This window comes from Peromyscus leucopus, chromosome 8b, assembly GCF_004664715.2.
Source record: "Peromyscus leucopus breed LL Stock chromosome 8b, UCI_PerLeu_2.1, whole genome shotgun sequence".
Taxonomy (NCBI): Eukaryota; Metazoa; Chordata; class Mammalia; order Rodentia; family Cricetidae; genus Peromyscus; species Peromyscus leucopus.
In genome coordinates this window covers 100206544-100233950 of record NC_051086.1, presented here as the reverse complement: position 1 = coordinate 100233950, position 27407 = coordinate 100206544, and the positions used below count along the sequence as shown (strand labels likewise).

The 27407-nt window shown below is 45.3% G+C and overlaps 2 protein-coding genes across 7 annotated transcripts in view; one reads left to right on the top strand and one right to left on the bottom strand.

Annotated features, from left to right (window-relative positions):
* LOC114707048 (SAP30 binding protein) overlaps positions 1 to 10502 on the bottom strand; it is a 33443-nt gene extending 22941 nt beyond the window's left edge. The window contains exons 1-3 of one of the 2 annotated variants that reach the window (XM_028889660.2): positions 10310 to 10502; positions 8409 to 8518; positions 5383 to 5430 (exon numbers count right to left, since the gene is read on the bottom strand). In XM_028889660.2, coding sequence (XP_028745493.1) covers positions 5383 to 5430; positions 8409 to 8518; positions 10310 to 10415 — 264 coding nt within the window. In that variant the 5' untranslated portion in view covers positions 10416 to 10502. The remainder of the gene's footprint in view (positions 1 to 5382; positions 5431 to 8408; positions 8519 to 10309) is intronic. The other variant, XM_028889661.2, reaches the window with a different exon arrangement.
* A 55-nt stretch (positions 10503 to 10557) lies between these two features.
* Recql5 (RecQ like helicase 5) overlaps positions 10558 to 27407 on the top strand; it is a 41803-nt gene continuing 24953 nt past the window's right edge. For 3 of the 5 annotated variants that reach the window (XM_028889644.2, XM_037201256.1, XM_037201255.1), the window contains exons 1-7: positions 10797 to 11324; positions 13852 to 13973; positions 16433 to 16951; positions 17722 to 17827; positions 18693 to 18804; positions 20683 to 20845; positions 26245 to 26324. In XM_028889644.2, coding sequence (XP_028745477.1) covers positions 11195 to 11324; positions 13852 to 13973; positions 16433 to 16951; positions 17722 to 17827; positions 18693 to 18804; positions 20683 to 20845; positions 26245 to 26324 — 1232 coding nt within the window. In that variant the 5' untranslated portion in view covers positions 10797 to 11194. The other 2 variants (XM_028889645.2, XR_005090415.1) reach the window with 2 other exon arrangements.

Sequence of the window (27407 nt, the reverse complement as noted above, 5' to 3'; positions counted from 1 at the left end):
GGACAGGCGCAAAGCTACACAGAGAAACCCCGTCTCGAAAAACAAAAAACAAAAAACAAAACAAAACAAAAAGACCATGCAAAGTGGGCACCACAGTCCTGACGGGCTGGGTGAAGTGCTGTGTGTGTCTGGGCTCCAGGCTGGAGGGAAGCCAAGCCACCCAGGCCGTCCAGCTACAAGGCTGTTACTAACTCTCATGGCATCTTGTTATTTTTAGTCTTTTGACAGGGTTCGACAGTGGAGTTCCCGTTGGCCTGGAGCTAAGAGATCCACCAGCCTCTGCTGGAACTAAAGGTGTACGCCTCCATGTCTGGCCGAATCTTTTTTTTTTTTTTTTTTTGAGGCAGGGTCTTATTGTTTAGACCAGTTTGACCCTCCTGCCTTAGTCTTCTAAAAATTAGCCACCACACCCAGCTTTGGCTCTTAGCATTTTAAGAATGTTTTCTTTTGATTTAACTGGAACCATACACACCTCTTTCAAAAATGCCACAACAATTTCTCCTACTCAGTGTTAGCTCCTAGAAAGGCCAGGAGCTAACCAGCACAGAGCCTAGACCAAAGACCTCAGGGAACCAGCAAACTCAGGCCCTCCCTGACAGCTGGCAGCGGGCCACTTCATCTTTCTCGTTCCAGGTCAACTATCCGTTTGTTTTCAACGGAAGGGTGTGCCACAGACAGTAAGTGGAAATACCTCTATCCACAGGAACTGAAGGAGTGGAGGGAAAATAAACAAGGGAGAATGTTCCAGAGCCATGGAGGCAAAACATGGACAGAGGAGAGCGGCACAGAGGGGTGCTCATGTACCAAGAGCACACGGATAGAAGACATATTGGAGCCATCAGGTGCCCCTGATGCGGCCGCACTGCCAGAGGCCTGCCACTGCTGGTCTGACTTTTTCTAGGACAGCAGCGCCACCTTCTGTTGAGGGATGAAAGCATATAAGGGCCAGACTGCTCACCTAGGAGGCGAGGCAGAAACTTCCAAGAAACCATGGAATCTTAGAAGCAAACATTTAGTTTCCGCTGGCATGCCGAGGCGCCTCCTCTTCTCTATCCGTGACAAACTCGGTACTTGCAGAGCACAGTCCCCACTGTCTCAGACTGATGAAGACTAAAGACACAGATGGGTCTGGAGTTACCATCTTACTCAAACTCCCACAGGCGAGACTTTGCACATGGTAGCAACTCCAAACATCAGAGGTTTCAGCTGGCTGTGATAGTGTATAACCGTGGTCCCAGTAATCCAAAGGCTGAGACGGCAGACTGAGGCCAGCCTGTGCTACCCAGTGACCATGTCTCACACAACAGAGGAACAGGAACAAGGAAATGGATTCGAGGGCAAAGATGCTTGCTGTGCAAGCCAGATGACCTGCATTTGATCCCCAGAACACATGCAAAGGAGAAAGGAGAGAATTGATTCCAAAGTTGTCCTCTGACCTCTGCATATGCACCATGGCACACACATATGTCCTCTCCCACCATAGCCATACACACATACAATAATAATAAAAATTTAAAATATAAAAAAGTAGCAAAACAAACAAAAATGGAGTTTCTAGTCTTGGTACCTTGGTACCTTTTGTATTCTTTTGGTTTGGTTTTTGGAGACAGGGTCTCAATATGTAACCCTGAAACTTGCTATATAGGCAGGCTGGCTGGAACTCAAAGATCTACCTGCCTGTGTCCCCTGATTAAAGGCTTGAGCCACCACACCAGCTCGTTTCTTTGTTTCTTTCTTTTTTTTTTTTTTTCTTTAAAGCAGCTAATAGCAGCAAGAAAATTCTCAATGTTGTCTTCTACCATAACCAAGTCCTCTCCTGGGAGGCTCGGGCCCTTTGGTGATTCAGTCTAACCTCAATGCCACCCACCAACTAGAGCATCAATGACAAATCCGTTTTATGTTTCTAAGAAACTTCTCAAACAGTGAGACACTACCTTATGAAACCACTCCGGCCAGAGATGACAGAAAGCTCTTGACTTTGTGATGGCAAACCTCGTCCATGTAGCTCTGTGCTGTTTCAGGTCTGCTCTTGGCTGCTGCCGCCCTTCCCTCCCAACTTCCACAAAAGAACCTGACCATCGGTTCTCCCCAAGCATGGAGGTCAGAGGTAGAAGCCTAGTGTCTCCCTTCACTGTTCTCCACTTATTTTCTGAGAGGAGGTCTTTCACTGAACCTGGCACTCACCAACTGGCCAGACTGACTGGCCAATGAGCTCTAAGGCTGTCTGTCTCCATCCTGACCTAGTCCTGTGGTCACAGATGCACCAGCCTGCATCTCAGATTGAACTTCTAAGATATCAATCTATACAACAAGCTTTCGTTGGAACATGCAAGTTCAGCTGTGTCATGAAGCCAAAATGTTCTGAGAACCCTACAGAACAAGCTAAAAGCAGGGAGGAGAGCTCCATCTAGTGGACTGAGGCCCTGACAGCAACTCATGACAAAACCAAAGATCTGTGCCAGCAGCACGTCCTTCTGTTGGAATTATTCAAATCAAAAGCTTAGAGCAACAAACTCTCATATAAATTTAAATAAAACTTAAATCCAACAGAGTGGGAGAGATGGCTCAGAGGTTACAAGCACTTGTGCTACTTTTACAGAGGACCCTAGTTCAATGCCCAGCACCCATATGAGAGCTCACAACCAACTGTAACTCTAGTTTCAGAATGAGAGACCTCTTTTGGCATCAGGGGGCACCCACCCATACACTGTGTGTGTGTAAATGTGTGTGTGTGTGTGCGCACGCAAGTACTCACAAAAATATAAATAAACCTAAGCAAAACATAACAAAACTTAGACGTATTAGAAAAAAGCTCTGAAGACAGTCTGATGTCAGCCCAAGCAGGAAGAAAGCAGAGGCAGGAATATTGTGAAGTCACTGGTAGGGACAGTTTCTGGTCCTTGAGGATGCCATTAAGACACCTGAAGGTGGGCTTCTGACAGCTACTGCAGACTGCAGGACATCCAAGCTGATAGGCTCTCACTGCTAAGCTGTCCATAGCTACCCTCCAAAGAACTAAATCAAGTTATTCTTAGGGCTGAATTTTGTGTTCTGAGTCACTTCCATGAAAACTCATTCCACAGCAAGATCTGAAATTCAAATGACTGAATGAGATACAGTATTGTCATTTGAAGTGGGAAGACCCACTTTGACTTATTTACTTAAAAGATTTTATTTATTTATTTTATGTATACGTATATTTTGTCTGCACATCAGAAGAAGGCATTGTATCCATGAGATTAGTTGGTTGTGGTGTGCTGGGAATTGAAATCAGGACCCCTGGAAAACAAGCTAGTGCTCTTAATCACTGAGCCACCTCTCCAGCTCCAGGATACAATATTGTCAAAGAATGAGTCTACACCTTTTCCTTTGTGGGTCTCACTGTAAGTCAGGCTGACCTCAAACTCAGAGACCTACCTGCCTGTGTCTCCCGAGTGCTGAAATTACAGGTGTGTCCCACTCCACCTGGCGATTTGTGTGTTGTTTTTTGTTGTTATATTGTTTGAGACAGGATCTCACCCTGTAGCCCAGGCTGGCCTCAAATTCCCCAGTCTTCTCAATTCAACCTTCCCAGTGCTAGGGTTTTAAGAGTGAGCCACCAGACCCTGCTAAGAACCAAGCCCAAGACCATGTACCAAGTTTTTCCAACTTTGATGTGGGAATGATAAAGGGGAAGGTGACCACAAAAGACACATTTACAATCTTCCTAAGCTTCTTTCTCCATGTGTGTGTGTGTGTGTGTGTGTGTGTGTCCTATTTGTTATTAACTGCTCTTACACAGAGCAGTAAGTCTTTTGAGTTTGACAGGCTCCCTCTCTCACAAATGTTTCCTCAAGGATTTGCTGTTTAGACAGCCAAGTACTTCTCCAGGTGGCCTTTAGTCTTGGGCTATAGGTGCTCCATATGATCCTGCCAGGCCAGTTCTTAGCCTGGGTTTTTCACTCTGCATAGAAAGCAGTTTGCAGTTAGGTGGTGGTGGCTCACTTTTAATCTGAGCACTCAGGAGGCAGATGCAGGTGGATCTCTGTGAGTTTGAGGCCAGCCTGGTCTACAGAGCGAATTCCAGGACAACTAGAGCTACACAGAGAAACTCTGTCTCGAAAAACAAACAAACAAACAAGTAAAAAAGAAAGAAAGTAGTTTGCACCTAGTTTCTGGGGTCCACTCATGCATTCTGGTGCCCAAACTTGCTTCCTTGATAAGACGTGTTATCTGCATCCTCTGCAGCCTTTCTGAGTTGATGCCAATGGCTGTACAGCCGTATCCAATGGCAGAATCAGTCCCACTATGGAATGGCTCAAGCTGTATTTTCAAACTGTTGGCCCTTCATGTTTACAGATTTCACATCTATGAATTCAAGCAACTGTGGCTTTAGTTTTTTTTTTTTTAATTGCATCTGTGTTGAACAAGAGTAGATTTTTATCAATTTCTGAACAATGCAGTGTAACAATGATTTACTGTACCAGGTAGTGCAAGTAGCTTTGAGATGATCTGAAACTAGCAGAAGCATTCCCCTAAGTGATATGCAAATATACCACTTCAAATAAAGTCCATGAGAAGCTACAGATTTGGGTGTCTACAGGGCATGAAAGTGGGGTGTATTGCAACCCCAATCAATCACCCATAGGTAATGACAGACTACTGTTTTATATTACAACTGGGCATAATTTTCCTAAATTTCACTATGCTACCTTGAAGGTTTTGGCTGGTTTCAGAGCAGTTTGCCTTTTAAAAGGTGGTTATCTATTATTCCTCCATGGGATTACTCTTTGGGGGAAAATGTTTGTATCAAAGTATGATTCTGCAAAAAATATCCAATACCCAGTGCACAGCAAGCAGCTGAGCCTTTGTTACCACAGGCTTGTTAAGGACTGTGACAAGAATCACTGCTAATTATTCTCAACTGCTACTGGACAAACCTATGAGAAGAAATAGGTATGCTGTTTCAAAAAAGACAATTCTGCATGCTTCCCTGAGAGTTAGGGCACATCCCTGGGAGAACGAGACAGACTAAACAACTCTGGCAAGGCCTCAGGTTGATCCCACCTTCCCAGAACTCTCTGACAGAAACCACAATAGACAAGGGAGCCCTATGCCTTGACTCTAGAAACACTCCTTCATCTAACCCACAAAGTCTCACACTGGCTGTAGAGCACACATGGGTTATAGGGTCCAGACAGGTATCTTGGATTACTGATCTCAAGTCCAAGGCTTCAAGAATTCTTAGTGGCCTTAAGGTTCTTCATTAAGCTGGATTTACCCCAGGAAATACCCACATTCTGTGTGCTAGTGGGGCAGATCCTGACCTGACCTATGACCTGGGTCAGGACGTTCAAAGTCTTAATTGAATCCAGCCACCCCACCACAGCCAGCACCAAATACCTTTGGGTCATCAGCCTCAGGTTTTTCAGTCTCTGAATCGTCATCTTCCTACAAGACAAAGAATTTAGAGGATTAAACTTAAAAGGAGTGGGCGGGGAGAGTCTTACATAATAACCAGCGGTTGGAGCAAACAGCCTGTCTACCCTGCCTGGATCATCCCACCAAGAACCCTTCCCTACCGCACAACCCAGAACTAGAGAAAGAGAAGGGAAAAGGAGACGTTCGGGGTGGGGGTGGGGGTGGGGGGGTGGGAGGTGGGGGGAGGTGTCAGTAGCTCGAAATCAGTGTGCCATCATCTACATCAGTGAAAATTCCTGAAAAAAATCATGTAAAGAGAGGGGAGATCCAACAGGTTCCACAATGCCAGGCCAGGTCCCAGTGTCCAAAAGGCAAATTGCAATCATTAAAGCCAGGATGATGAACTCTTTTACCACTTCTCGGACATTCGTACCCACAATGACTTAGACTGCCATCGAACCTACATGCTGCGACACCAGCACCTCAAGCCAGCAGCATTGACACTAACATGAATATGGAAAGGCGGTATCAAATCATCAGACCATGTGACCCGAGACTGAGGACTAAAGGGCAAGGCACAGCCTTTGGTGTTCGCATTACTGTCACTGATCCACTGTTTCCAGCCTTCCTTCTTACCCAAATGAGGTCTGCCTGAGTCAAAACCATGGGGGTACTGAATTCTCCAAAGTAAGCCTACAATTCCACCAAACACAAATGCAATTAAGGTCAAAAGCTAAGAAGCAGATGTGGAACAACCTACTACACTTTAACCTAAGTAAGACACAGCACTCGGGATGTTAATACAAACAGCATCTAAGTGTGAACAAACCACACTGATGGTTTTGAGACAAGAGCCCTGGGTGGTCCCAGTGAATCAAAGGCTCATAATGCCACCTACACAACTTCCTTAAATGAAATCAATCAACTAAACAATCAAAGATGGATTCCCAAAATGCTAACATAGTTCCCACTGTCCATATTGGGGTTTGATGCGAGTTTTTTTTTTTTTTTTAAACTAAAATATCAGCTTGAAGGTGACAAAAAGTAAAAAGTAAATTTAGGTCAATATTTTAAAAACATACATGCAAATAAATGCATTAAAGAGAACAGTTTTGGATGTTGAGGCAGCACATATATATTTAAGAAAAGCCAAAGAACTTAACAAAGCTTGCCTGCCTGCCTTCCTACCTTCTAGATAAAAAGGACCATGAATTTCTGATCCTCATTCTTTTTTTTTTTTTTTAAGATTTTTATTTATATATTTATTATGTATACAGCATGTATGACTTCAGGCCAGAAGAGGGTACCAGATCTCATTACAGGTGGTTGTGAGCCGCCATGTGGTTGCTGGGAATTGAACTCAGGACCTCTGGAAGAGCAGTCAGTGCTCTTAACCTCTGAGCCATCTCTCCAGCCCCCTGATCCTCATTCTTTTACCTCCTGAGAGCTGGGATTATAGGCCATGGTGGTTTTATTTTTTTGTTTGAGTTTTTTTGGTTACATGTTATTATGTAAATGTTAGCATTAAAATGCTTTTTAACTAAGTACAGTAGTCTGTGCCTACAATTCTAGCATTCAGGGTGCTAAAGCAGGAAGAGCGAAGAACCACCATGGCTGATATATGTAGTTGATGCCGAGGAACAACCCTATGGTTTCATCCATGCTACACACACTCTACCAAATGAGTGATTTCCTTAGCCCACAAATTTTCTAAGCAACTTAACTCTGAATTATCACTAATGAATGGGGCTAAAGGCATGAAAAACCCTCACAAAAGCGAATAAAAAATACATTCAGTGAATGTTTTATTTGCTTTTGTTTTTATGTGGTATTAGGGATCAAACCCCGGGCCCTGTGAATGTTAGGCAAGTGCTATAGCTGTACCACTGAGCTACACCCCCAGTCTTCATTTTTATTTATTTACTTATTTATTTGAGATAGGAGTATACTCTGGAATCTTCACTCTTCCTGCTTTAGCACTCTGAATGCTAGAATTGTAGGCACAGACTACTGTACTTAGTTAGAAAGCATTTAATGCTAACATTTACATAATAACATGTAACAACAAACTCAAACAAAAAATAAAAGTATGTTATGAGCATTTCAATGAACATTGCTTCTAAGTGGCCATATTCAATACCCAAACTCAACTTCAGATGTCTTCTTGTGCTAAGCAACAGCCTGAATTTCCTTGCCTTTTTCCCTTTCAAACTTTAAAATTCTGATTTGTACTGCTCGAGGGGTCGTGTGTTCTGGAATCCTTCTTGATAATGAGAACAGAGTTCTCCTTTTACTGTTACCTACTGAACTTCAGGGAAAGTTAGTGATCAAGAACCAGGGTCACTCTGACAAAAACACCAAGCCAAATATAACACAAGAATCAAAGTGGACGATAACAAAGTAACTTCCCTTCCTTACCTCGTTAGAAAGTGAAGCGTTAAGCAAGATTAAAAATAATAAAAGTTGCTTACAGACATGTAAATGATACACTAATAAGGATGAACATACTTATACAAGTAGGAAGACTAGTTAAACTCACAAACCAGCATAAAACACCCATTAATTCTTAGGTTACAGAAAATAACCAAGCTAGGCATGGTGGCTCATGCTTACAACCTCAGCTCCCAGGAGATTGAAGCAAGGGGGTCTGGAGCTCAAGGCTACACAGCAAGTTTGGAGCCAGAGTGGGCTGCATGAGACCCTGTCTCAAACAAAACAAAACAAAACACACGCCCCCATCCCAAATTTCAATTCAAAAGTTACTACAATATGGTTCAGATAAAAAACCAACTTAGTTTTCAAAGAGAACTACTTTTACAACAAATTCAACTTTTTCTTTTTGTGATGCTGGGGATCAAGCTCTTGACATGCTTAGGCAAAGCACTCTCCCATGAGCTACAATCCCCAACTGGTACCAACTGATTCCAAACAATAGGGAAAAAGGGACAGAGTTAACTATGGAATGGAATACTGTTTTAAACAGCTCTGGATCTGGAAGATTTACCCACCGACTGCTTGCTGTTCTCATCCTCCTCTTCTTCATAACCATCTTCATCACCCCCTAGGCGAGAGAAGTCATCTTCTCCATAGGCGTCGGATACCAAGCCACCTTTCTCTTCTGAAAGAGAGGAGGGAGAGAATGATGATGGGGGAGGGGATGCAAACATGTTTCTGAAAACTGAATAGCCAAGATTATTCCTGAAGATAAAAAGGGAACCTAAGTCTCGGGCAGGTGACTACAGGCCCAGATTAGATTCTGCACTTAGAAAGACCAAATTGTGAACAGGGCTGTTGAGGCCATGTGGTGGTGCACACCTTTAATCCCAGCACTTGAGAAGCAGACACAGGCAGGCCTCTGAGTTTGAGGCCAGTCTGGTCTACAGAGTGAGATCCAGGACAGCCAGGGCTACACAGAGAAACCCTGTCTCAAAACAAACAAGAACAGGGGTTTTGGGAGATGGCTCAGCAGCTATGAGTGCATAATGCACAGGGTGTGGTGGCCCATGCCTTTAATCTTAGCCCTTGAAAGGCAGGTGGATCTTTGTGAGTGTGACAGAGTTTATCAGGCAGCTCACAACTGTCTGTAACTATAGTTTCAAAGAGCTGATACGTGCCTCTGCTCTCTTTGGGGACCTGAACTCACATGCATAGCCACATGCCATACACACATACACATACACACACACACACACACACACACACACACACACACACACACACGGAAAGAAAATCAAACATTAAATTTGGGTTCTAACTTCTTTATAGAGGCTGGGAATGTAACTAAGCAGTAGAGAGTTTGCTAAGATGTGTAAGGCCCTGGGTTTGACTCCCAGCAGTGACGGAAAAGAGTAATCTATGTGCTGTCAGTTTGTTAGGCTAGTTGAAGCCTTCTCCTCTTTGAAGCAGTCTAGCAGGTTGCTTAAACTTGCTTTGACATACACATCTCTGTGTCATATGCAACCTCAAAAATGCACTCTATGCACAAGACTTTTTTTCCTTATTGTTTTACCCCTACTTTCCAGATAAAAGAGAGCTAAAGCTCAGGTATGTCAGGTAATTTGCTCTCTATTCCTTTAAGAATTCTGTTCCTGGGCTGGAGAAATGGTTCAGAGGTTAAGAGCATTGACTGCTCTTCCAGAGGTCCTATCTATAATGAAATCTGATGCCCTCTTCTGGCATTCAGGCAAACATGCAGACAGAACATTGTATACAAATAAATAAATCCCAGTACTCAGGAGGCAGAGGCAGGCAGTTGTTCAGGAGTTCGAGGCCAGCCTGGTCTACAGAGCGAGTTTCAGGTCAGCCAGGGTGGTTACACAGAGAAACCCTGTCTCAAAAAAACAAAACAACAACTCAAGAATTCTGTTCCCATTGTGATTTCCAGTCTGAGGGCAAAAGGATTATTACTGTTATATCGGCTTTGAAAACTCAAAGTATCAGAATCACCCAGGAGCCTTAAAAGGCTTAGGAATGTCCAGCACATTCTATCCTAGAGCTGCAGAATTACACACTTTGGAGACATGTACTTTAAAAGCTCTAAGACGAATAATTTAGAGCCTATTCTTAAATAAAATTTACCAATTTAACGAAACACAAGTTTTATTATCCTCCAGGTACACTTTACTACTCTCTCTCCCCATCAAACGACGAGAGTAGGACTAGACAGTAATGCGGCAGCCCTTGGTCCATCCTCAGGCCAGCGCGATACCTGGCAGAGGTTCGCAGAAAGGGAGATCATTCGTACTAGAGGTTCTAATGTTCTGTCTGCCCCAGTACGTCGACTGTGCTCTGGGGTTCCAGGATCCGATACCTGGAGCACAATGAGTATCTCTTCCCCTCAAACCCCGCCAGAGAAGCAGCATTTTTAACCGTAACAAACTCCGATCCCCCTTTCCGGCTCAAGCCTCACCAGCCGCGCCGCCCACAGCGTCGACTCCAGCTTCGCCATCAGATTCAGGCTCTGAATCTTCCGCGTAAACCGCAAGAGACGACAAAACGTTCTTCTTCCCCGCCATCTTATTCCCACAGGGCCGTGTGGCTCACACCTATGACTCACAAGCCGCTTTCTGTCCGGGAAAACCAACTTCTTCCGGATCCCAGGAGACGCCGCGCCAGAATGAAAACCAATCAAAACAGCCATGTTTGGTATGACCCCGCCCCCGAGGCCCGACGCTTGGAGACGTCATCAGCACGGGACGGAAGTAAGGTTTTGCGGCTTTTACTTCACTGACTTCTGGAGCGAGTTGGCTTCTGAGTTTGAATTAGCGTGCAGTGTTCATTGAAAAGCAGCAGAGCCTGCCGAAAAGGGCCTGGGCTCTGATATTTTGGGGAAGCATTCGATGGTGAAGGGCGAAAGCTGTTGACTTGGGGGCTCAGAGGAAGAAGGAAGGTGGGAGTGGGGGGCGGTCTCCTGGGGGGGAAGAATGGTCGCTATGGCTTTGCTTCTAGAACAAGGACCTTAGAAAAAGGATTCCAAGTTCTCCTGGCGGTTTTGAAGACGTTTGTGGGCTTATGTTGTGGTCCAGTTTCTCGGTCTGTTCTACTGGCCTGGGATAGTTCAGTGTTTTTGTTTGTTTGTTTTGTTTTGATTAAGGGAGAAGCCCCCAGGAATAGATTGATATTGCGTGAAGCAATTCAACCTTCAGTTTTACTGCATGGGAATGATATGTTTAAGTGTAACATAGGTTATAATGACAGGAGGAACATTGACTATATTTTAAAGTGGAACGGAGCATTTTCGTGACAACCTTTGACTACCTTTGCGTTAACCTTTTGGCTGCTGCTTTTTGCTAAGATGAGCGCCCACCCTTTCTCCACTCCCTTCGACCGGGAGCGGCGAGTCCGGAGCACCCTGAAGAAAGTCTTTGGATTTGATTCTTTTAAAACACCTTTACAAGAGAGTGCGACCATGGCTGTAGTGAAAGGTAACATCCTGAATTCCAGACTGCTGGTTGTACTGTAGTACCACTGTAACAAACACAACACCCTCTCTTGACTCTTCTTCCCACCTCCTCACCCTTGATCCGTTATTGGTTTGGAAATCTTTCACAACCAAAGATAGGGAATGTTTATTACTGATGTGTTTCTGTTTATTTATGTATTTATTTATTCACAGTCTATGTAGCCCTGGTTGGCCAGTAATTCCCTGTGTACATTTGACTGGCCTCAAATTTGAGCCGATCCTTCTGCCTCAGGATTACTAAGTACTGGAATTACAGGTGTGGGCCATCGTGACTGACTACAGACTTGGAGTTTTAATGGCAGAACCACCCACACTTGTTCTGTTTTGTTTTTTGTTTTTTTTTTCCCATAGCCGGACCTACAGATTGTCTTTGAAGTCTGTTCCTAGACGCCAGTTCTTGTATGTAGGTAGTAGCAAGGGTGGCAGTAATGCCTAATCTTGTCGACCTAGGTAATCCTCTCACTGAAGGTTGAGTAGCTTGAGTTCCAGATTGAGGAGAGAACGATAACACTTTAAGCTGGAGATGGGGCGGGGTACTGAGGTTGTCCAGGTAGAAGCAATAGTGTCATATTAATGCTATGTTTATATTTTTGTTTTTCAAGATAGGGTTTTGCTGTGTAGCCTTGGCTGTCCTAGAACTTGCTATGTAGACCAGGCAGGCTTTGAATTTAGAGACCTTCCCGCCTCTGCCTCCTGAGTCCTGGGATTAAAGGCGTGCACCACCACCGACTGGCAATGCTATATTTATAAACAGATAACCACCACTGACTGTTTAATCCAAACACTCATATCCCAGCAACTGAAGACTACTTAATCCTTTTTTTTTTCCCTCATTCACTTTCACATTCACCGGTTCTCACTTGTGGCCTTGGCTGCTTAGCTGTGCTAGAACTAGCTTTGTAGACCAGGCTGGCCTCAAACTCCCAGAGATCTGCTTTCCTCTACCTCCCGAATGCATGCATGCTTCCTTCCTTCTTTTTTTTTTTTTTTTTTTCCTTTTTTTTTTGGTTTTTCGAGACAGGGTTTCTCTGTGTAGCTTTGCGCCTTTCCTGGGACTCACTTGGTAGCCCTGGCTGGCCTGGAACTCACAGAGATCCGCTTGGCTCTGCCTCCCAAGTGCTGGGATTAAAGGCGTGCGCCACCACCGCCCTGCCTCCTTTTTTTTTATTTTTATTTTTATTTTATTTTATTTTTTTGAGACAGGGTTTCTCTGTGTAGCCTTGGATGTCCTGGACACTTTGTAGACCATTTTTTTTAGAGACCACCAAGAAAAGACCCTCAGGCTCAAATTAGATTGTAATTAGCCAAATTTATTGAAACTGCTAACAGAGCCACAATCTCTAACCTAAATCAGAGACGCGCCACCTAGAGGTGGGTGAAGGAAGGGCTGTTAAAGGCAAAATCCACAGGAGCTGTTCTGCTCTGCCAAGATTAGATGGTCAGGGTGACCTCAACATAGTCCTTGACTGTCTGCATAAACAAGTTAGAGAAGCCAAATCAGCAGCTAGTCATCATAACAAGCAGATGCCACAGCTTACATTTCTGGGTGGGAGTCAAAGAGTCAGGGTTGCTGGGAACTTACCTTCCAGGAACTCAACAGCTGTTAAGTACCAAGATGGATGCCTAGCACAAAATGGAGTTTCTTTAGCCATCACAGTACCATTGTTAGAAGCAGTTTGTCTGAATGTCTAGGTCTCCCAAGATCCTTGCCCCTTTATAGAAAGGGCAGGGAAGGGAATAAATGTTATACTGAGACAGTCCCATGTGCAGACACTCAGCAAAGTGCTTTTCCTACATTTTCATTTGATTACAGCCACCAGGGCCAGGCTTTGCTGTCCAGGCCTGTAACCCCGCATTTGGGAAGCAGAGTTAGGAGGATCATGCAAGTTCCAAGCCAGCGCAGACCACACCAGGTTCCACGCCAGCCATGGTCACATAGTGAATACTCTTTTTTTTTTTTTTTTTTTTAAGATTTATTTTATCATATACACAGTGTTCTGTCCGCATGTATCCCTGCAGGCCAGAAGAGGGCGCCAGATCTCATTACAGATGGTTGTGAAGCCACCATGTGGTTGCTGGGAATTGAACTTAGGACCTCTGGAAGAACAACCAGTGCTCTTAACCTCTGAGCCATCTCTCCAGCCCCTCCTTTTTTATTTTAATATTTTGATTGGTTATTTGGGAATTTCACAAAATGTACCTGATTACCCTTACTTCCCAGTCTTCCAAGGTCTGCCCCCCACCTTTGTAGTCTCCCTGAAAAAAAAAAAATGAAGAAAGAAAAGTCCAGTTCGTGCTGTTCAAATAGTCACTAGAGCATTGTCAAACCCTGAGTGGTCAGCCCCTTAAAGAAAACCGAGTCCTTCCCCACCCCACCCCACCAGTAGCCATCTGTTGGTGAATACACTTCTTTAAAAAAAAAATTACTTCTTAACAGCCTTCATGTAAAAGCAGGCAGGATATATTGAAATGTTCTCTTATCTTTGCAGGGGACAAGGATGTTTTTGTGTGCATGCCCACAGGGGCAGGGAAGTCTCTCTGTTATCAGCTCCCTGCCCTGTTGGCCAAAGGGATCACCATTGTAGTCTCTCCTCTCATTGCCTTGATTCAGGTGAGTCTTGGGGGAATGAACAGGAAAACCCAGAAAGATCACGAGGAAAGGAATGTTTTGCTTGTTCGTTGTGATCACTTTTTGGTTCAGTTTTCAGATAAGCATGCACTGCATGTTGAATATATTCCCTTCCCTTACTCCCCTGCCTCAGATAAGCGTGGACTGCATGTTGAATATGCTCCCTACCCTTTTCTTGCCCTCCCTCTTGTTAGTTCTCTGTGTCCCCTACCTAATTTTACTTTTATGTCATACGTGGTTTTTTTTTTTTTTTTTTTTTTTTTTTCTTTCGAGACAGGGTTTCTCTGTGTAGCTTTGTGCCTTTCCTGGATCTCACTCCCTAGACCAGGCTGGCCTCGAAGTCACAGAGATCGGTCTGCCTCTGCCTCCCTACTGCTGGAATTAAAGGCATGCGCCACCACCACCCGGCTTTTTTTTTTTTTTTTTTTTTTTTTTTTTTTTTTTTTTTTGTATCATACGTGTTTTTTAAAAACATTTTTGCTACATTATATTTATCTTTTATTGGGTGTCTTCCTTTCACCATATGGATGGACGGATGCAGGAGATGAACTCAGACTGTCATGATTGGCAGCAAACGCCATTACCTGTAGCTCTGTTTTGCTGGCATTTGTTTTGTTGTTTTAAGCCTGGGCTACCTTTGAACTTCCATTCCTGCCACCTTACCTCATGAGTGCTAGAACTATGTGTGTGTGTCACCAGACACACCTTGAAGAGAAGGGATTTTATAGCTAGAAATTTCACTTCTTGGGCCAGAGAGTTGGCTCAGTGGTTAAGAGCACTTGTTCTTGTAAAGAACCAGGGTTCAATTCCCAGCACCCACATGGATACTCACCACCTCCTCAGGCACCAGGCACTCATGTGGTACACAGACATACATTCAGGCAAAAGACACACACAATTAAAGAAATTTCACTTCTTTATTTGGTCTTTGCCCCTTTTCTCTGATTTACTTAGGTAACTATACTGAGTTTCTCTATTGCCCAAATGTAGGGTTCTCCACTAGTGCATATCATTGTGGTGAGTCACAGTGTCTTTGATTTTGTTGTTGTTGTCATTGTTCTGTTTTTCTTTTTTTGAGATGGAGTATTAATGTGCAGCCCTGGCTGACCTTGAGTTCATATACATAAGCTAGCCTTGAACTCACAGAGATCCTCCTGCCTGTGTCCCCTGAGTGCTGGGATTAAAGGCGTGTGCTGCTAATTCTGGCTTGAGGTTCCTTCCTTCTATTTTTCATTGTCCAAAAAAGTATTCAACTGTACCTATGCATGCATACATTCCCTCTCCTATGTATACTCATAACAGGAAAGAAGATACATATGGATAGATCAATAAGTTGATATGGAGGGGATGGCTCAGAGGTTAAGAGCATTGCCTGAGGACCAGTGTTCAATGCCCACCAACACATGGCAGTTCACAATTGTCACTCCAGTCCCAGGGATCCAGCACCCTCACACAGACATACATGTAGGCAAAATACCAATGCACATAAAATTAAAATAAGTAATTTATTTTTTAAAAAAAATTGATATAGGGGAGTTCTGGTGTTATATTTTATTTTGGCACAGATACAGGGATGTACAACAGAAAAAAATGGAGAGAAACTGAAACTTTGTTAGTATCTGCTCTGCAGATGTTCTGGCTATATTTAGTGCCTGCAGGTGGGCTGGTAGCATTGAGGAAGCACAGCCATGGGTTAAGAGCCATCTACCACATGGGTAGAGAAATGGAGAGCAGCAGTAATACTTAATGGAAGTTCACTACATCAAGGCTTTGCGCCAAGAGCTTTATGTGCATCCATTTCACTCACTCTTTTCTTTTTTCCCCCTCTTTATTTTTAAGACAGGGTTTCTCTGTGTAGCCCTGGCTGTCCTGAAACTCACTATGTAGACCAGGCTGGCCGCAAACTCAAAAAACTGCCAGCCTCTGCCTCCTGAATTTAAAGGCATGTGGCACCACTCCTGGCCTCATTCTTTCTTTTTTTATCTTTTGAGGCAGGGTCTCCTATAGCCTGGGCTGGCCTCAAACTTACCATGTAGGTGGGGCTAGCCTCAGACTCCTGATCCTCTTGCTTCTACATCTGAAGTGCTGAGATTACAGGCACATGCCACCATGTCACCTTTGAGGAGCAGTTTCATTGAACTCTGGTCACAATCCTATTGTGTGGTTACTGTGGTGGGAGTGAGGGGTACATATGGTGAAGGGGAATGAACTGAGGATCAGAGAGTATATGACCGTTAAGTGAGCCAGCAGTAGATCCAGGTTTTCCTGACTCCAAAGCCTGTCCTCCCATCCATTTGTCTATCCATTCTTCTGAGCAAAGAGAAGACATATTGGAGTGTAGGAGGAGGCTGCTTCATATTCCATGGTTGAGATGCTGTTGTGCTTCTTGCCAGGTCCTGAGGGCTAATGATGCTCTACTGTGTTATTTCCTCTAATCTCAGGACCAGGTAGACCATCTGCTGGCCTTGAAGGTACAAGTTAGTTCCCTGAACTCAAAGCTGTCAGTACAGGAGAGGAAGGAGCTGCTGTCTGACCTGGAGCGAGACAAACCTCGGACCAAACTTTTGTACATCACCCCGGAGATGGCAGCCTCAGCCTCCTTCCAGCCCACCCTGAATTCCCTCATGTCCCGAAACCTGCTCTCCTACTTGGTGGTGGATGAAGCTCATTGTGTTTCCCAGTGGGGACATGACTTCCGTCCTGACTATTTGCGTCTGGGTGCCCTACGTTCCCGCCTGGCACATGCCCCTTGTGTGGCTCTGACTGCCACAGCCACCCCACAAGTTCAAGAGGATGTGTTTGCTGCCCTACACTTGAAGCAGCCAGTAGCCTCTTTCAAGACTCCCTGCTTCCGGGCCAATCTCTTCTATGATGTGCAGTTCAAGGAACTCATTTCCGACCTCTATGGGAATCTGAGGGACTTCTGCCTTAAGGCTCTGGGACAGAAGGCTGATAAAGGGGTGAGGTACTGGGGTGGAGAGGCCAATGTGCTGTCTGTCTACTGTTTTCTTTTTCTTTTTTTTTTCAAGACAGGGTTTCTCTGTGTAGCTTTGTACCTTTCCTGGATCTTACTCTCTAGACCAGGCAGGCCTTGAACTCACAAAGATCCGCCTGCCTCTGCCTCCCGAGTGCTGGGATCAAAGGCGTGTGCCGCCACCGCCCGGCCTGTCTACTGTTTTCAAAGCCCTTTGTTTTCTAGTTAGCCAGGCTCCTTAAAACCTGTGTACAAAGAGAGTTTTTCCCTTTTTTAAACTTAGCATTTACCCTCTTCACTGGGATTCTCTGGTCCCAGATCCTACCTTGGGAGGCAGGTGAACAGTCCTTGTATGTTTGGTAGACCTACATGGGGGTTTTCAGAGAGGAAACCAGGGAGTTAGAAAAGCTGGATTTTGGATTTTTGCTTTGGTCCCTCTTTTTTTTTTTTTTTTTTTTTGATGTTGGATCTCACTATGTAGCCTTTGATGTCTTGGGTCCCCCTAATGTAGATCAGATTGGCTTTGAACTCAGAGGTTTGCCTGGTCCCTATTGCTGGGATTAAAGGCATGCACCACTATGCCAGGATTGGCTCTGCTTTTTTAAAAGTGATGATCCCTGTCAGCTGTTCAGTCTAAGAGAAGACTGGGGCATTGGTGAGAGAAAGTGTGGGCCTTTAAAGCAGGCTGTGCTCTCCCGAGTGGTTTGGTTGTCCCGTCCTTCCCTGACTGTTATCTTCCTACCTCTTCCTGTTCAGTTGTTCTCTGGCTGCGGCATTGTCTACTGCAGGACTAGGGAGGCTTGTGAACAACTGGCCATAGAGCTCAGCAGCAGGGGTGTGAAGGCCAAGGCTTACCACGCAGGTAAGTGGTGCCAGAGCTCTTGGTCCTCTTCACTATTGCATGCTTCTTAGCATGCCACCTCTTCCTTATGGATCCTGACTAGCAGGGTGGTCTGTTGCCTATTTCTAGATACTCATGTGGAGCTAAAGTGATTCACTTCAGTCCACTAAAGGAGTCTAGAACATTGTGACTCCAGAATTCTTTCTTCTGTCCTGTGCCTACCTAGCAGCAGACAAGGAGCTTTTGTTTCTATGTGTGTGGGTGTCTTACCTGCAAGCTTGTCTGTGTACCACTTGCATGCCTAGTGCCCACAGAAACCAGAGGATGACATTGGACCCCTTGGAACTGGAATTACAGGTGGTTGTGAGCTGCCATGTGGGTGCTGGGAATCAAACCCTGGTCCTCTAGAAGGACAGCTGGCTCTTAACTATTGAGCCATCTCTCCAACCCGAGGTGATAGTTTTTTTGTGGGCCCGGGTATTATAAAAAAAAAAAGACCACAGACTTTGGAGACCTGTGGACTTAAGTTCTTGGCTCTCTTGTTTACTAAATATTCTGTGCCACTCCTGGGTTATTTATTTTTGGTTTTTTGAAGCAGGGTCTTACTATGTATCTCTGTCTGTCCTGGAACTCACTATGGAGACCAGGCTTTGAACTCAGAGCTCCCCCTGTCTCTGCCTCCCAAGTTACTGGGATTAAAGGTGTGTGCCTGGCTGGCTAGTTCAGGTTCTATGAGGTTCAGTGCCTGGCCCGTGGTCATATGGATAAGAAGTGATGGATTCAGGGTGTAGGTTAAGTGTGCAGGACAGTATCAAAAACTCCCCACACCCTGAAGATAAACCCAAAGGAAGTGTGAGTTTTCCTTGACACTTTCCCTCCTTTCCAGGGCTGAAGGCTTCTGATAGAACACAGGTACAGAATGAATGGATGGAGGAGAAAGTCCCTGTAATTGTTGCAACGATCAGTTTTGGGATGGGAGTGGACAAAGCTAATGTCCGGTAAGTTCTGGTTCTTATCTTATGTTCCCAGTTGGGGCTTGGCTTATAGTAGATTGCCTAGTGCTGTGTACAAAGTCCCAAGTCCATATGCTTGTCTAGTGCCACTGAGGAGGGAGGCCACCAGGGGAATCCCTAGTATACAGCCCAAATGCTGACAGTTTCTGGGTGTCCAGCCCAGGGAACTTGGCAGTATGCTATCAGGTTGTCCATTAACATCCATCTTTCAGGTAGAACTTTATGGGGGCTGGAGCAAGTAACTATTTCAGCCTTTTCCCTGTGGGAGTCAAAGGTGAAGATCTTATTACTCACATCCTAGTTACTGTTCAGTGACAGTCTAGAAGAGATAGGTTCATCCTAGCCTCAAGTCTCATTCTGTCAACTCTAGGAAAGGTTTTACTTCCCATCATGGTTTGACTTTGGAAAAACGTACGGATTACCGCCTGAAGTCCTTTGTCCTGACACCAACAGTAATGTCTATATATTTGCAGAACACTTCTATGTACATGCTGTTAAGTCTGTGTCACCCGCTGGGAATTAGTCACTGTGCTAACTGGAATTGTACATTTGAAAAAACACGGACTGTGGAATTAGGGGTTGAGTCCTGGTCTGCTGTGGCTTGTTAGAAGCCGACTTGGAGGTCAGACACCCTTAGGGTCCAGTCCTAGCTGTTCTCATACAGTTGCCTCTCCAGTCTCCTTTATCATCTCTAGAGTAGGCCAGCTCACATGGCGGTGACTAACAAATGCAACAAATGTCGTAACTGATGATCAGGAGATGTTTAATAAGGACCCCCTCCCTCTTCAAAGAGGGTATAAAACAGGTCATGCAATTCATCAATAACAAGTTTTTTGGACTTACTTTGTGTGCGCGCACAGTACCCACAAATCTGTCAAATCTGGAGCTGGAGTTATAGGTTGTTGTGAACCACTCAACATAGGTGCTAATAATTAAACCTGGGATCCTCTACAAGAGCAGTACAGTTCTTAACTGCTGAGCTGTCTTTCAGCCTCTGATCTTTATTTATTGAGACAGGGTCTAACTGTATAGTTAGCTAGCCTGGAACTCCCTATATAGACCAGACCAGGCTGGCTTCAAACTCTCAGATGCTGCCTTTGCCTCCTGGGTGCTCTGGTTAAAGTTATACACCAACATGCCCAGCCTATTCTTTGTTTGTTTTTGTTTTTTCAAGACAGGGCTTCTCTGTGTAGCCCTGGCTGTCCTGGAACTTGCTCTGTAGACCAGGCTGGCCTTCAACTTGGATATCCACTTGCCTCTGTCTCCCAAATGCTGGGATTAAAGGAGTGTGCCAACATTGCCTAGTTTGCCCAGCCTGTTCTTCAGTCTGGTATTTATTCCGGTCTCTGGCTTTAAGGGTTTTTGGTTTTGTTTTTATTTTATGTGTATAGATATTTTGCCTGCAATTGTGTGTGCACCACTGGTGTGCCTGGTGCCTGCAGAGGCCACAAGAAGGGATTGGATCCCCTGTACCTGGAGTTAGAGAAGGTTGTGAGCGGCCACATGGGTGCTGGGATTCACTCCCTAGTCTCTGGAAGAGCAGCCAGTGCTCATGACCATTGAGCCATCCCTTCAATCCTGGTGGTTGAGTCTGGGTTGTTTTTTTTTTTTTACCATGTTTACTAGAATTTCTCCCATAATTCATGCTGTGGCCTCTGGGTTGGGCAGCTCTATGGCAGAGAGGCTGTTGATATCAGGGCCACTTGTGTCTCACCCCGCCAACTCTGACATACGCTGTGATCTGTCTCTTGTGTTAGTCCCCTGTAGCTGGCCACCAGGGAGTGAGCTGTTCTCCTGACAGCATCACCCTCCATGGAGCACTCAGCTCTCCTGTCACGTATCGTGTTCTTTTGTGTCACACAGGTTTGTTGCCCATTGGAATATTGCCAAGTCTATGGCTGGCTACTACCAGGAGTCTGGCCGTGCTGGTAGGGATGGGAAACCATCTTGGTGCCGTCTCTATTACTCTAGGAATGACAGAGACCAAGTCAGCTTCCTCATCAGAAAGGAGATAGCCAAACTCCAGGTAAGTCCTGGGCAGGAGACGCTTTGCATGAACCTACTACTCCATTTCCTGTAGCTCGTACTGAGCCCAGACAGAGCTTCTGTAAACTGGAGGGAGGGTCTTGGCCTGGAAAGCATACCCAAGGGGAAATGGTATGTAGGGTGAGCAGGCTGCTGGTGACAAGCTGGGCTAGACTTCTCTTTGTCAACATGTAGCTTACCTGAATACCATCTTGTACATGTAAACAAAATCATTCTTGCCTTGTTTTAGTGAGCTTTGTTACATAAGTATTTTCCCATGTTCTTTGTTTTTTTCTTTAGCCACTTAATTTTTTTTACTGGTTATCCAATTATTTATAGGTATATTGCAGGTTACCAGGAAAAGGAGAGACTTGAGTAGTCAGTGCTGGGAAAAAAGATAAAATTAGGTTCCTGTATGATATGTGTATGAATTTCAGATGGGTTGATACTTCAAAAAACTGCAAAATTAAGGCTAAGATAGTTTATGTTCTTGAGAGAAGAAAGATCATCTTGATTATTTGTGTTTGGTTTTCCAAGACAGGGTTTCTCTGTGTAAAGCCCTTGGCTGTCCTGCAACTCACTCTATAGACCAGGCTGGCCTCAAACTCAAGACATCTACCTGCCTTTGCCTCCCGAATACTGGGATTTAAGGCACTCAGATTTAAGGCTGGGATTGTGTCATCATGCCTGGCAATTTTTTTTTTTTTTTTAATTTACATGCTTGGGTGTGGTGGGAACACCGCTGTACACATCTGGAAGTCAGAGGACAACTTCCAGGAGTTAGTTCTATCCTTCCACCACTTAGGTGCTGGGATCGATCTCAGTTTAGCAGCTTTGATAGCAGTCAGATCACATCTATCTGCTAAGCCATCTTGTTAGTCCATAATTCAAGATTTTTAAAAGCAAAAATCAGCTGGGCATGATGGTGAACCTCTGTAATTCTGAGCTCAAGAGGCAGAGGCAGAGAGATTCAAAGTCAAGGACAACCAAAGTTACAGAGTGAGTTCCAGTTCCAGGTCTACCTAGGCTCATAGCAAAACCTTGTCTCAAAAACCCAAAGGGCTGGGGTAGCTCAGTGATAGAGCTCATAATGCACATTGTGAGGCCAAGTTCAGTTTCCAGCACCATAGTAAATAAACAAGCAGATAAAACAACAAACCAAGCCTGATACCGTGGTGTGTACTCACATTCTGGCAGCTGAGAGGAAAGGTAAGATGGTAATAAGATGCTACTTGTGGGCTGGAGAGATGGCTCAGAGGTTAAGAGCACCGACTGCTCTTCCAGAGGTGCTGAGTTCAATTCCCAGCACCCACATGGTGGCTCACAACCATCTGTAATGAGATCTGGCAGCCTCTTCTGTATACATAATAAATAAATCTTTAAAAAAAAAAAATGCTACTTGTACCAGGCCCTGGCCAGTCTAGCTGATAAAGAAGAGTGATAGAGGAGGCTATCAACACTGGCCTCTGCCAAAGTACATGGTGCATGTGTACGAAAATGTCGCCAACTTGTCATTTTTTCTAATGAATAGATGGTAATTTTTAAAAAGAAAAGAAAGGGGGGCTGGAGAGTTGGCTTGATGATTAGGAGTCCTTGCTGCTCTTGCAGAGGACTTGAGTTCTCACCTCAGCACCCACGTCAGGCAGCTCAGAGGCACCTGTAACTTCTCCATAGGCGCCTATCTGCACTCACTCATGTGTGCGCGCGCGCGCGCGCGCGCGCGCGCGCACACACACACACACACACAAATAAAGGTTGCAAATTGAACACAGTTATTTCTGATCCCCACCCAAGTGACAGTGAAGGAATAAAAAAATAAACTTACAATGGTAAGGAGAACAGGAGAGGACAGCAGCAAGCAGAAATGTCAACTAACGGTGTAGTGACAGTCCTAGCGCTCAGGAGGCGGAGACAAGGAGATGGCTGTAATTTTTAGGCTAGCCTGTGATGCATAGTGAGTTCAAGGCCAGTCTAGAAGATAGAATGAAACTGTATCTCAAAAAAACAAAACAAAGCAAAAACAGAAAAAGAAAAGGCAAATGTCTGCCTGGAAACCCCAATCCACATTAAGAGTGGACTTCATCACGACGTCATCAAAACAAAACCTGGGGTGAGGGGCTTCAGTGACTTCATTAAAAACAAAAGCGCTGGGCAGGGGTGGCGCATGCCTTTAATCCCAGCACTCGGGAGGCAGAGGCAGGAGGATCTCTGTGAGTTCGAGGCCAGCCTGTTCTACAGAGCGAGATCCAGGACAGGGACCAAAACTACACGGAGAAACCCTGTCTCGAAAAACCAAGCCAACCAACCAACCAACCAAACAAACAAATAAATAAATAAAAGAAAAACCAAAAAAATAAAATAAAATAAAAAAAGAGTTTATTAAAAAACCAAACCTGGGATGAGATGGCTCAGTGACTTCAGTCTCAAGGAATTCAGCGCCCTCCTCTGGTCTCCTTGGGCACTTCATGCACATAGTACACGGGAATAAATGAGGGTAAAATATCCACACTCATTAAAAACAAAAACCAAACAAAAGCAGCACTCATACATATAGACAAATAATCTTTTAAAATGTTCACAAAAAATACATAATAAAACCTGGGGCTGAAGAGATGCCTCAGTAGCTAAGGGCACTTGCTGCTCTTGCAGAAGACCCACGTCCAAAATCCAGCACCCATATGGCACTCACAACCATCTCTAACTCCACCTCCAGGGAATCTGATGCTTTTTTCTGGCCTCCAGGGGCACTAGGAGTGCGTGTGGTGCACAGACACACACACACAGGCAAAACACTCATATACGTAAGAGAAGTTAAGCAAGAAAACGGGCATCAGTGCCAGGGGGACGGCTCTGAGGGCAAAGTGCTTGCCATGCCAGTGTGAGGAAAGCCAGGAGGAGAGATGGGGACTGGCCTGGAGCAGAATCAGAGATCCACTGGGAGCGCAAGGCTCAAGGAGGTTTTCAAAAATCAAATTGATCTCTTGGGCCCTGTGGAAATGAATTCTTTGTTATGTCAGAGCATTTGGGGGTGAATTAGCGACACACTGAAATCTAAAGAAGTCAGGGCAGGGAGAAGTCGCTGTTTTCAGAGGAAACAATGCTGTACAAAAAGGAAATGTGATCATGGCACATGTCAAATTGTAATCGTGTGGTTCAGCTTGGAACTGTGTTGACATAGTCATGTGAGGAAAAGACCGCTATCACAAGTTGGGGCTTGCAGTATAGCTCTGTGGTAGAACTCTTGCCTAACATGCATGGGTGAAGCCCAAGTTAACCCCTAGCACTGCACATAAATACATAATCAGTATCATAAGGTTTGAACCCAGGTTCTCATACATGCCAGGCAAGTACTGTGTCACTGTGCTAGATCCCTAGCTAACATTCTTTAAAAAAAAATTAACAAGGGGCTGGAGAGATGGCTCAGAGGTTAAGAGCACCGATTGCTCTTCCAAAGGTCCTGAGTTCAATTCCCAGTAACCACATGGTGGCTCACAACCATCTGTAATGAGATCTGGTGCCCTCTTCTGGCCTGCAGTGATGCGTGCAGACAGAACACTGTATATATAATTAATAAATTTTTTTAAAAAATTAACAATCCGAGCAGTGGTGGCACACGCCTTTAACCCCAGCACTCAGGAGGTAGAGCGGGTGGATCTCTGTGAGTTCACGGCCAGTATGGTCTACAGAGTGAGTTCCAGGACAGCCAAGGCTACACAGAGAAACCAAAACAAACAAATAAAACAACATCAACAAACATGGGACTGGAAAGATGGCTCAGTAATTTAGGAGTCCTGGCTGCTCTTGCAGGAGACACTGGTTTGATTCCCAGCACCCACATGGCAGCTCACAACAACTTGTAACTCTAGTTCCAGGGGAACTGATGGTCTTCTGGTGTGCTCGGTGGGCACCAGGCACACAAGTGGTGCCCAGACATACACTCAGGCAGAACACCCGCACATTAGGTGAAAATAATAAAGCTTTACTCTTTACTGTTTAATGCACGTGAGTGTTTTGCCTGCAGGAGGGAGGGAGGGAGGGAGCTAGCTAGCTTTGGGAGGCCAGAAGAGGGCGGGCATCAGATCCTTTGGAACTAGAGTTGCAGATGGTTGTGAGACATGATGTGGGTGCTGGGAACTGGACTTTGGGTCTTCTACAAGAGCAGCAAGTACTTTTAACTGCTGAGCCGGCTCTCTGACCCCTAACACTTTTTTCAGACTGGCATACAAAGTGTTATGAGTTTCATTATTACCTCCTCACACGTTCGGTCCTCGACGTTGCTTTTTTGATGCTCTCGGTGCCCTTTACTGTTGCCTCTCCCCGTGAAGTGTGCATTTGTGTGTGCTGGGGATGGAAGAGCTAAAAGTGAAAAGTCAGTATTGCTTCAGGTGTCTGTTCTCTGTATTTTAAATGTTGTTTCATGTTCCTAAGTGTTGACTTGTGTGTGCACATGCACCACATGTGTGCTTGGTGCCCAAGGAGGCCAGAAGAGGGGTGGGGCACCTAGAACTGGGGTCCAGATGGCTGTGAGCCACCATGTGGGTGCTGGGGATTAAAACCAGGTCCTCTGCAAGAGCAGCCGGTGCTCTTAACCACTGAACCATCCATCATTGCAGCCCCTCTAAGGTGAGACTGTTTTTCCTGCGTTTTATTGGTTGTGTGTGAGCACATGGCACTGAGTGCGTGTGGAGGTCAGAGAACAGCTGTGGGCATTGGTCCTTTCCTCTCACCATGGGGTCCCCAGTCCAGACCCTCAGCTTAGTACAAGTGCCTGTCCAGCAAGCTGGCTCACTGACCCTAATTGACCTTTTTTGGGGGGACAGGGTTTCTCTGTGTAACAGCTCTGGCTGTCCTGGAACTGGCTTTGTAGACCAGGTTGGCCTCACAGAGATCTGCCTCCCAAGTGCTGGGATTAAAGGCTTCTTCCACCACCGCCCAGGGATTTTTTTTTTTTTTTTAAGAAACTTTTGGCGATGATATAAAAAGGGCCAATAATACACAATCTTATCTGCCCAGGGCTGACAGTTTAAGTTGTAATGTTCCGGTCTGTATGTTAGCGTATATACACATATATATGTAAGGACTCAAAGCTTGTATTTACTGTTTAGAACTTGGATAGAATCATAGTTTCCCAAATGTCAGTCCAGGGCTCTTTGCATGAGAATCACTTTTTTTTCGGGTGGGGGGGGGAGGTCATCTTTTTGGAAATGTCAGCTCTCAAAAGCTCCCATCCCAGAACCCAGAAAGTCCAACTCAGTAGTGGAGATGCTGATACATCAGGAGACCTAGGGCCGAGGGGCACCGCTTGGTGAATGGCTTCCTTGCTGTCCTTTTATGTTCTCCCCTCAGTTCTTACTGTGAAGCACATGGAGGACTAGGTGGGCCTTTTCTCTCTCTCCGCAGGAAAAGCGAGGGAGCAAAGCGTCTGATAAAGCCACCCTGCTGGCCTTTGATGCCCTGGTGACCTTCTGTGAAGAACTGGGGTGAGTGGGGCTAGGAATGTGATACAGCTGGGGCTGAGCATCTGTGTGGCAGGTGCAGGATCTGCAATGAATCCCTGCATTGCCTCCCTGCTCCTCAAAGGGAAAAAATGACCAGTGACTTGTGTTGGGTGTGGACTTGTCAGGTCACCTCCTCTCCCAGCAACCATTACTCTACCAGCTAGTACAAGCTAGCTCTCGGGCCACCGAGGGTCCCGGGCTTGCAAAGCTCATATTTCAAGCAGTGTGGAAGTCAGGACCCTTCCTTTTGACTCCTGGAGGCCAGTGAAGCTCTAGCTCTCATGTGTGAGGCTTTGGTCCACATTGGGTAGTTGTCCTCTCCTCTGCCTACTTCCTGGATGGTTGGCTGACTCTGTGAGCAATTCCCTCCAGAGTAATGTGGCCGGCTCTTATCACTGAGCTGGCTCCCTGACTGTGTGAGTCACCCATGCTGCTTTGTTTGCTTCTGAGATGGGGTCGTGTAACCTAGGCTGGCCACCAGCTTGCCATGTGTCAGAGGCTGGCCTTTGACTCCTGGTTAGCCTGACTGCCTCCACCTCCCAGGTGTTCTGATTATAGGCATGAGTCGCCACACCTGATGAGTTGGTCTCCCTCTTACACAGAGCCCAGACAGAAGCTTCGGGCCCACTCATATCTGGTGGGAGTGGTGGCGAGTGTCACATGCTTTGGATAAATCAGCTCTTCTGACAGAACACTAGCCTGCTTATGTGGAGCCTCCTGTCTACATCTGTGGCCATGGGGCAGGAGCTATGGGCCAGCCATAGAAAGAGACAAGCTGTGACTGGGCATGTAGTCAGTAGAATCCTATGTGAAGGATGCCCAAGAGGAGTCAGTCTATGTCGAAAAACACGTTTATTCATCTATGTGGAAAACCGAGAGCTGATGAACAGAAGTGATTGCCTCAGAATTAACGATGAAATAAGCCAAGCCCAGATGGGTCGTGGTCACAAAACTCATGATAGAAGCTACTAAACTTGGGCTCCTTGATTATCACAGTGGATGTGCTCATCTCATACACGTGTCACGGAGTCTTTGGGGGGGAGGGCACGTGGTTTTTGTGGTGGT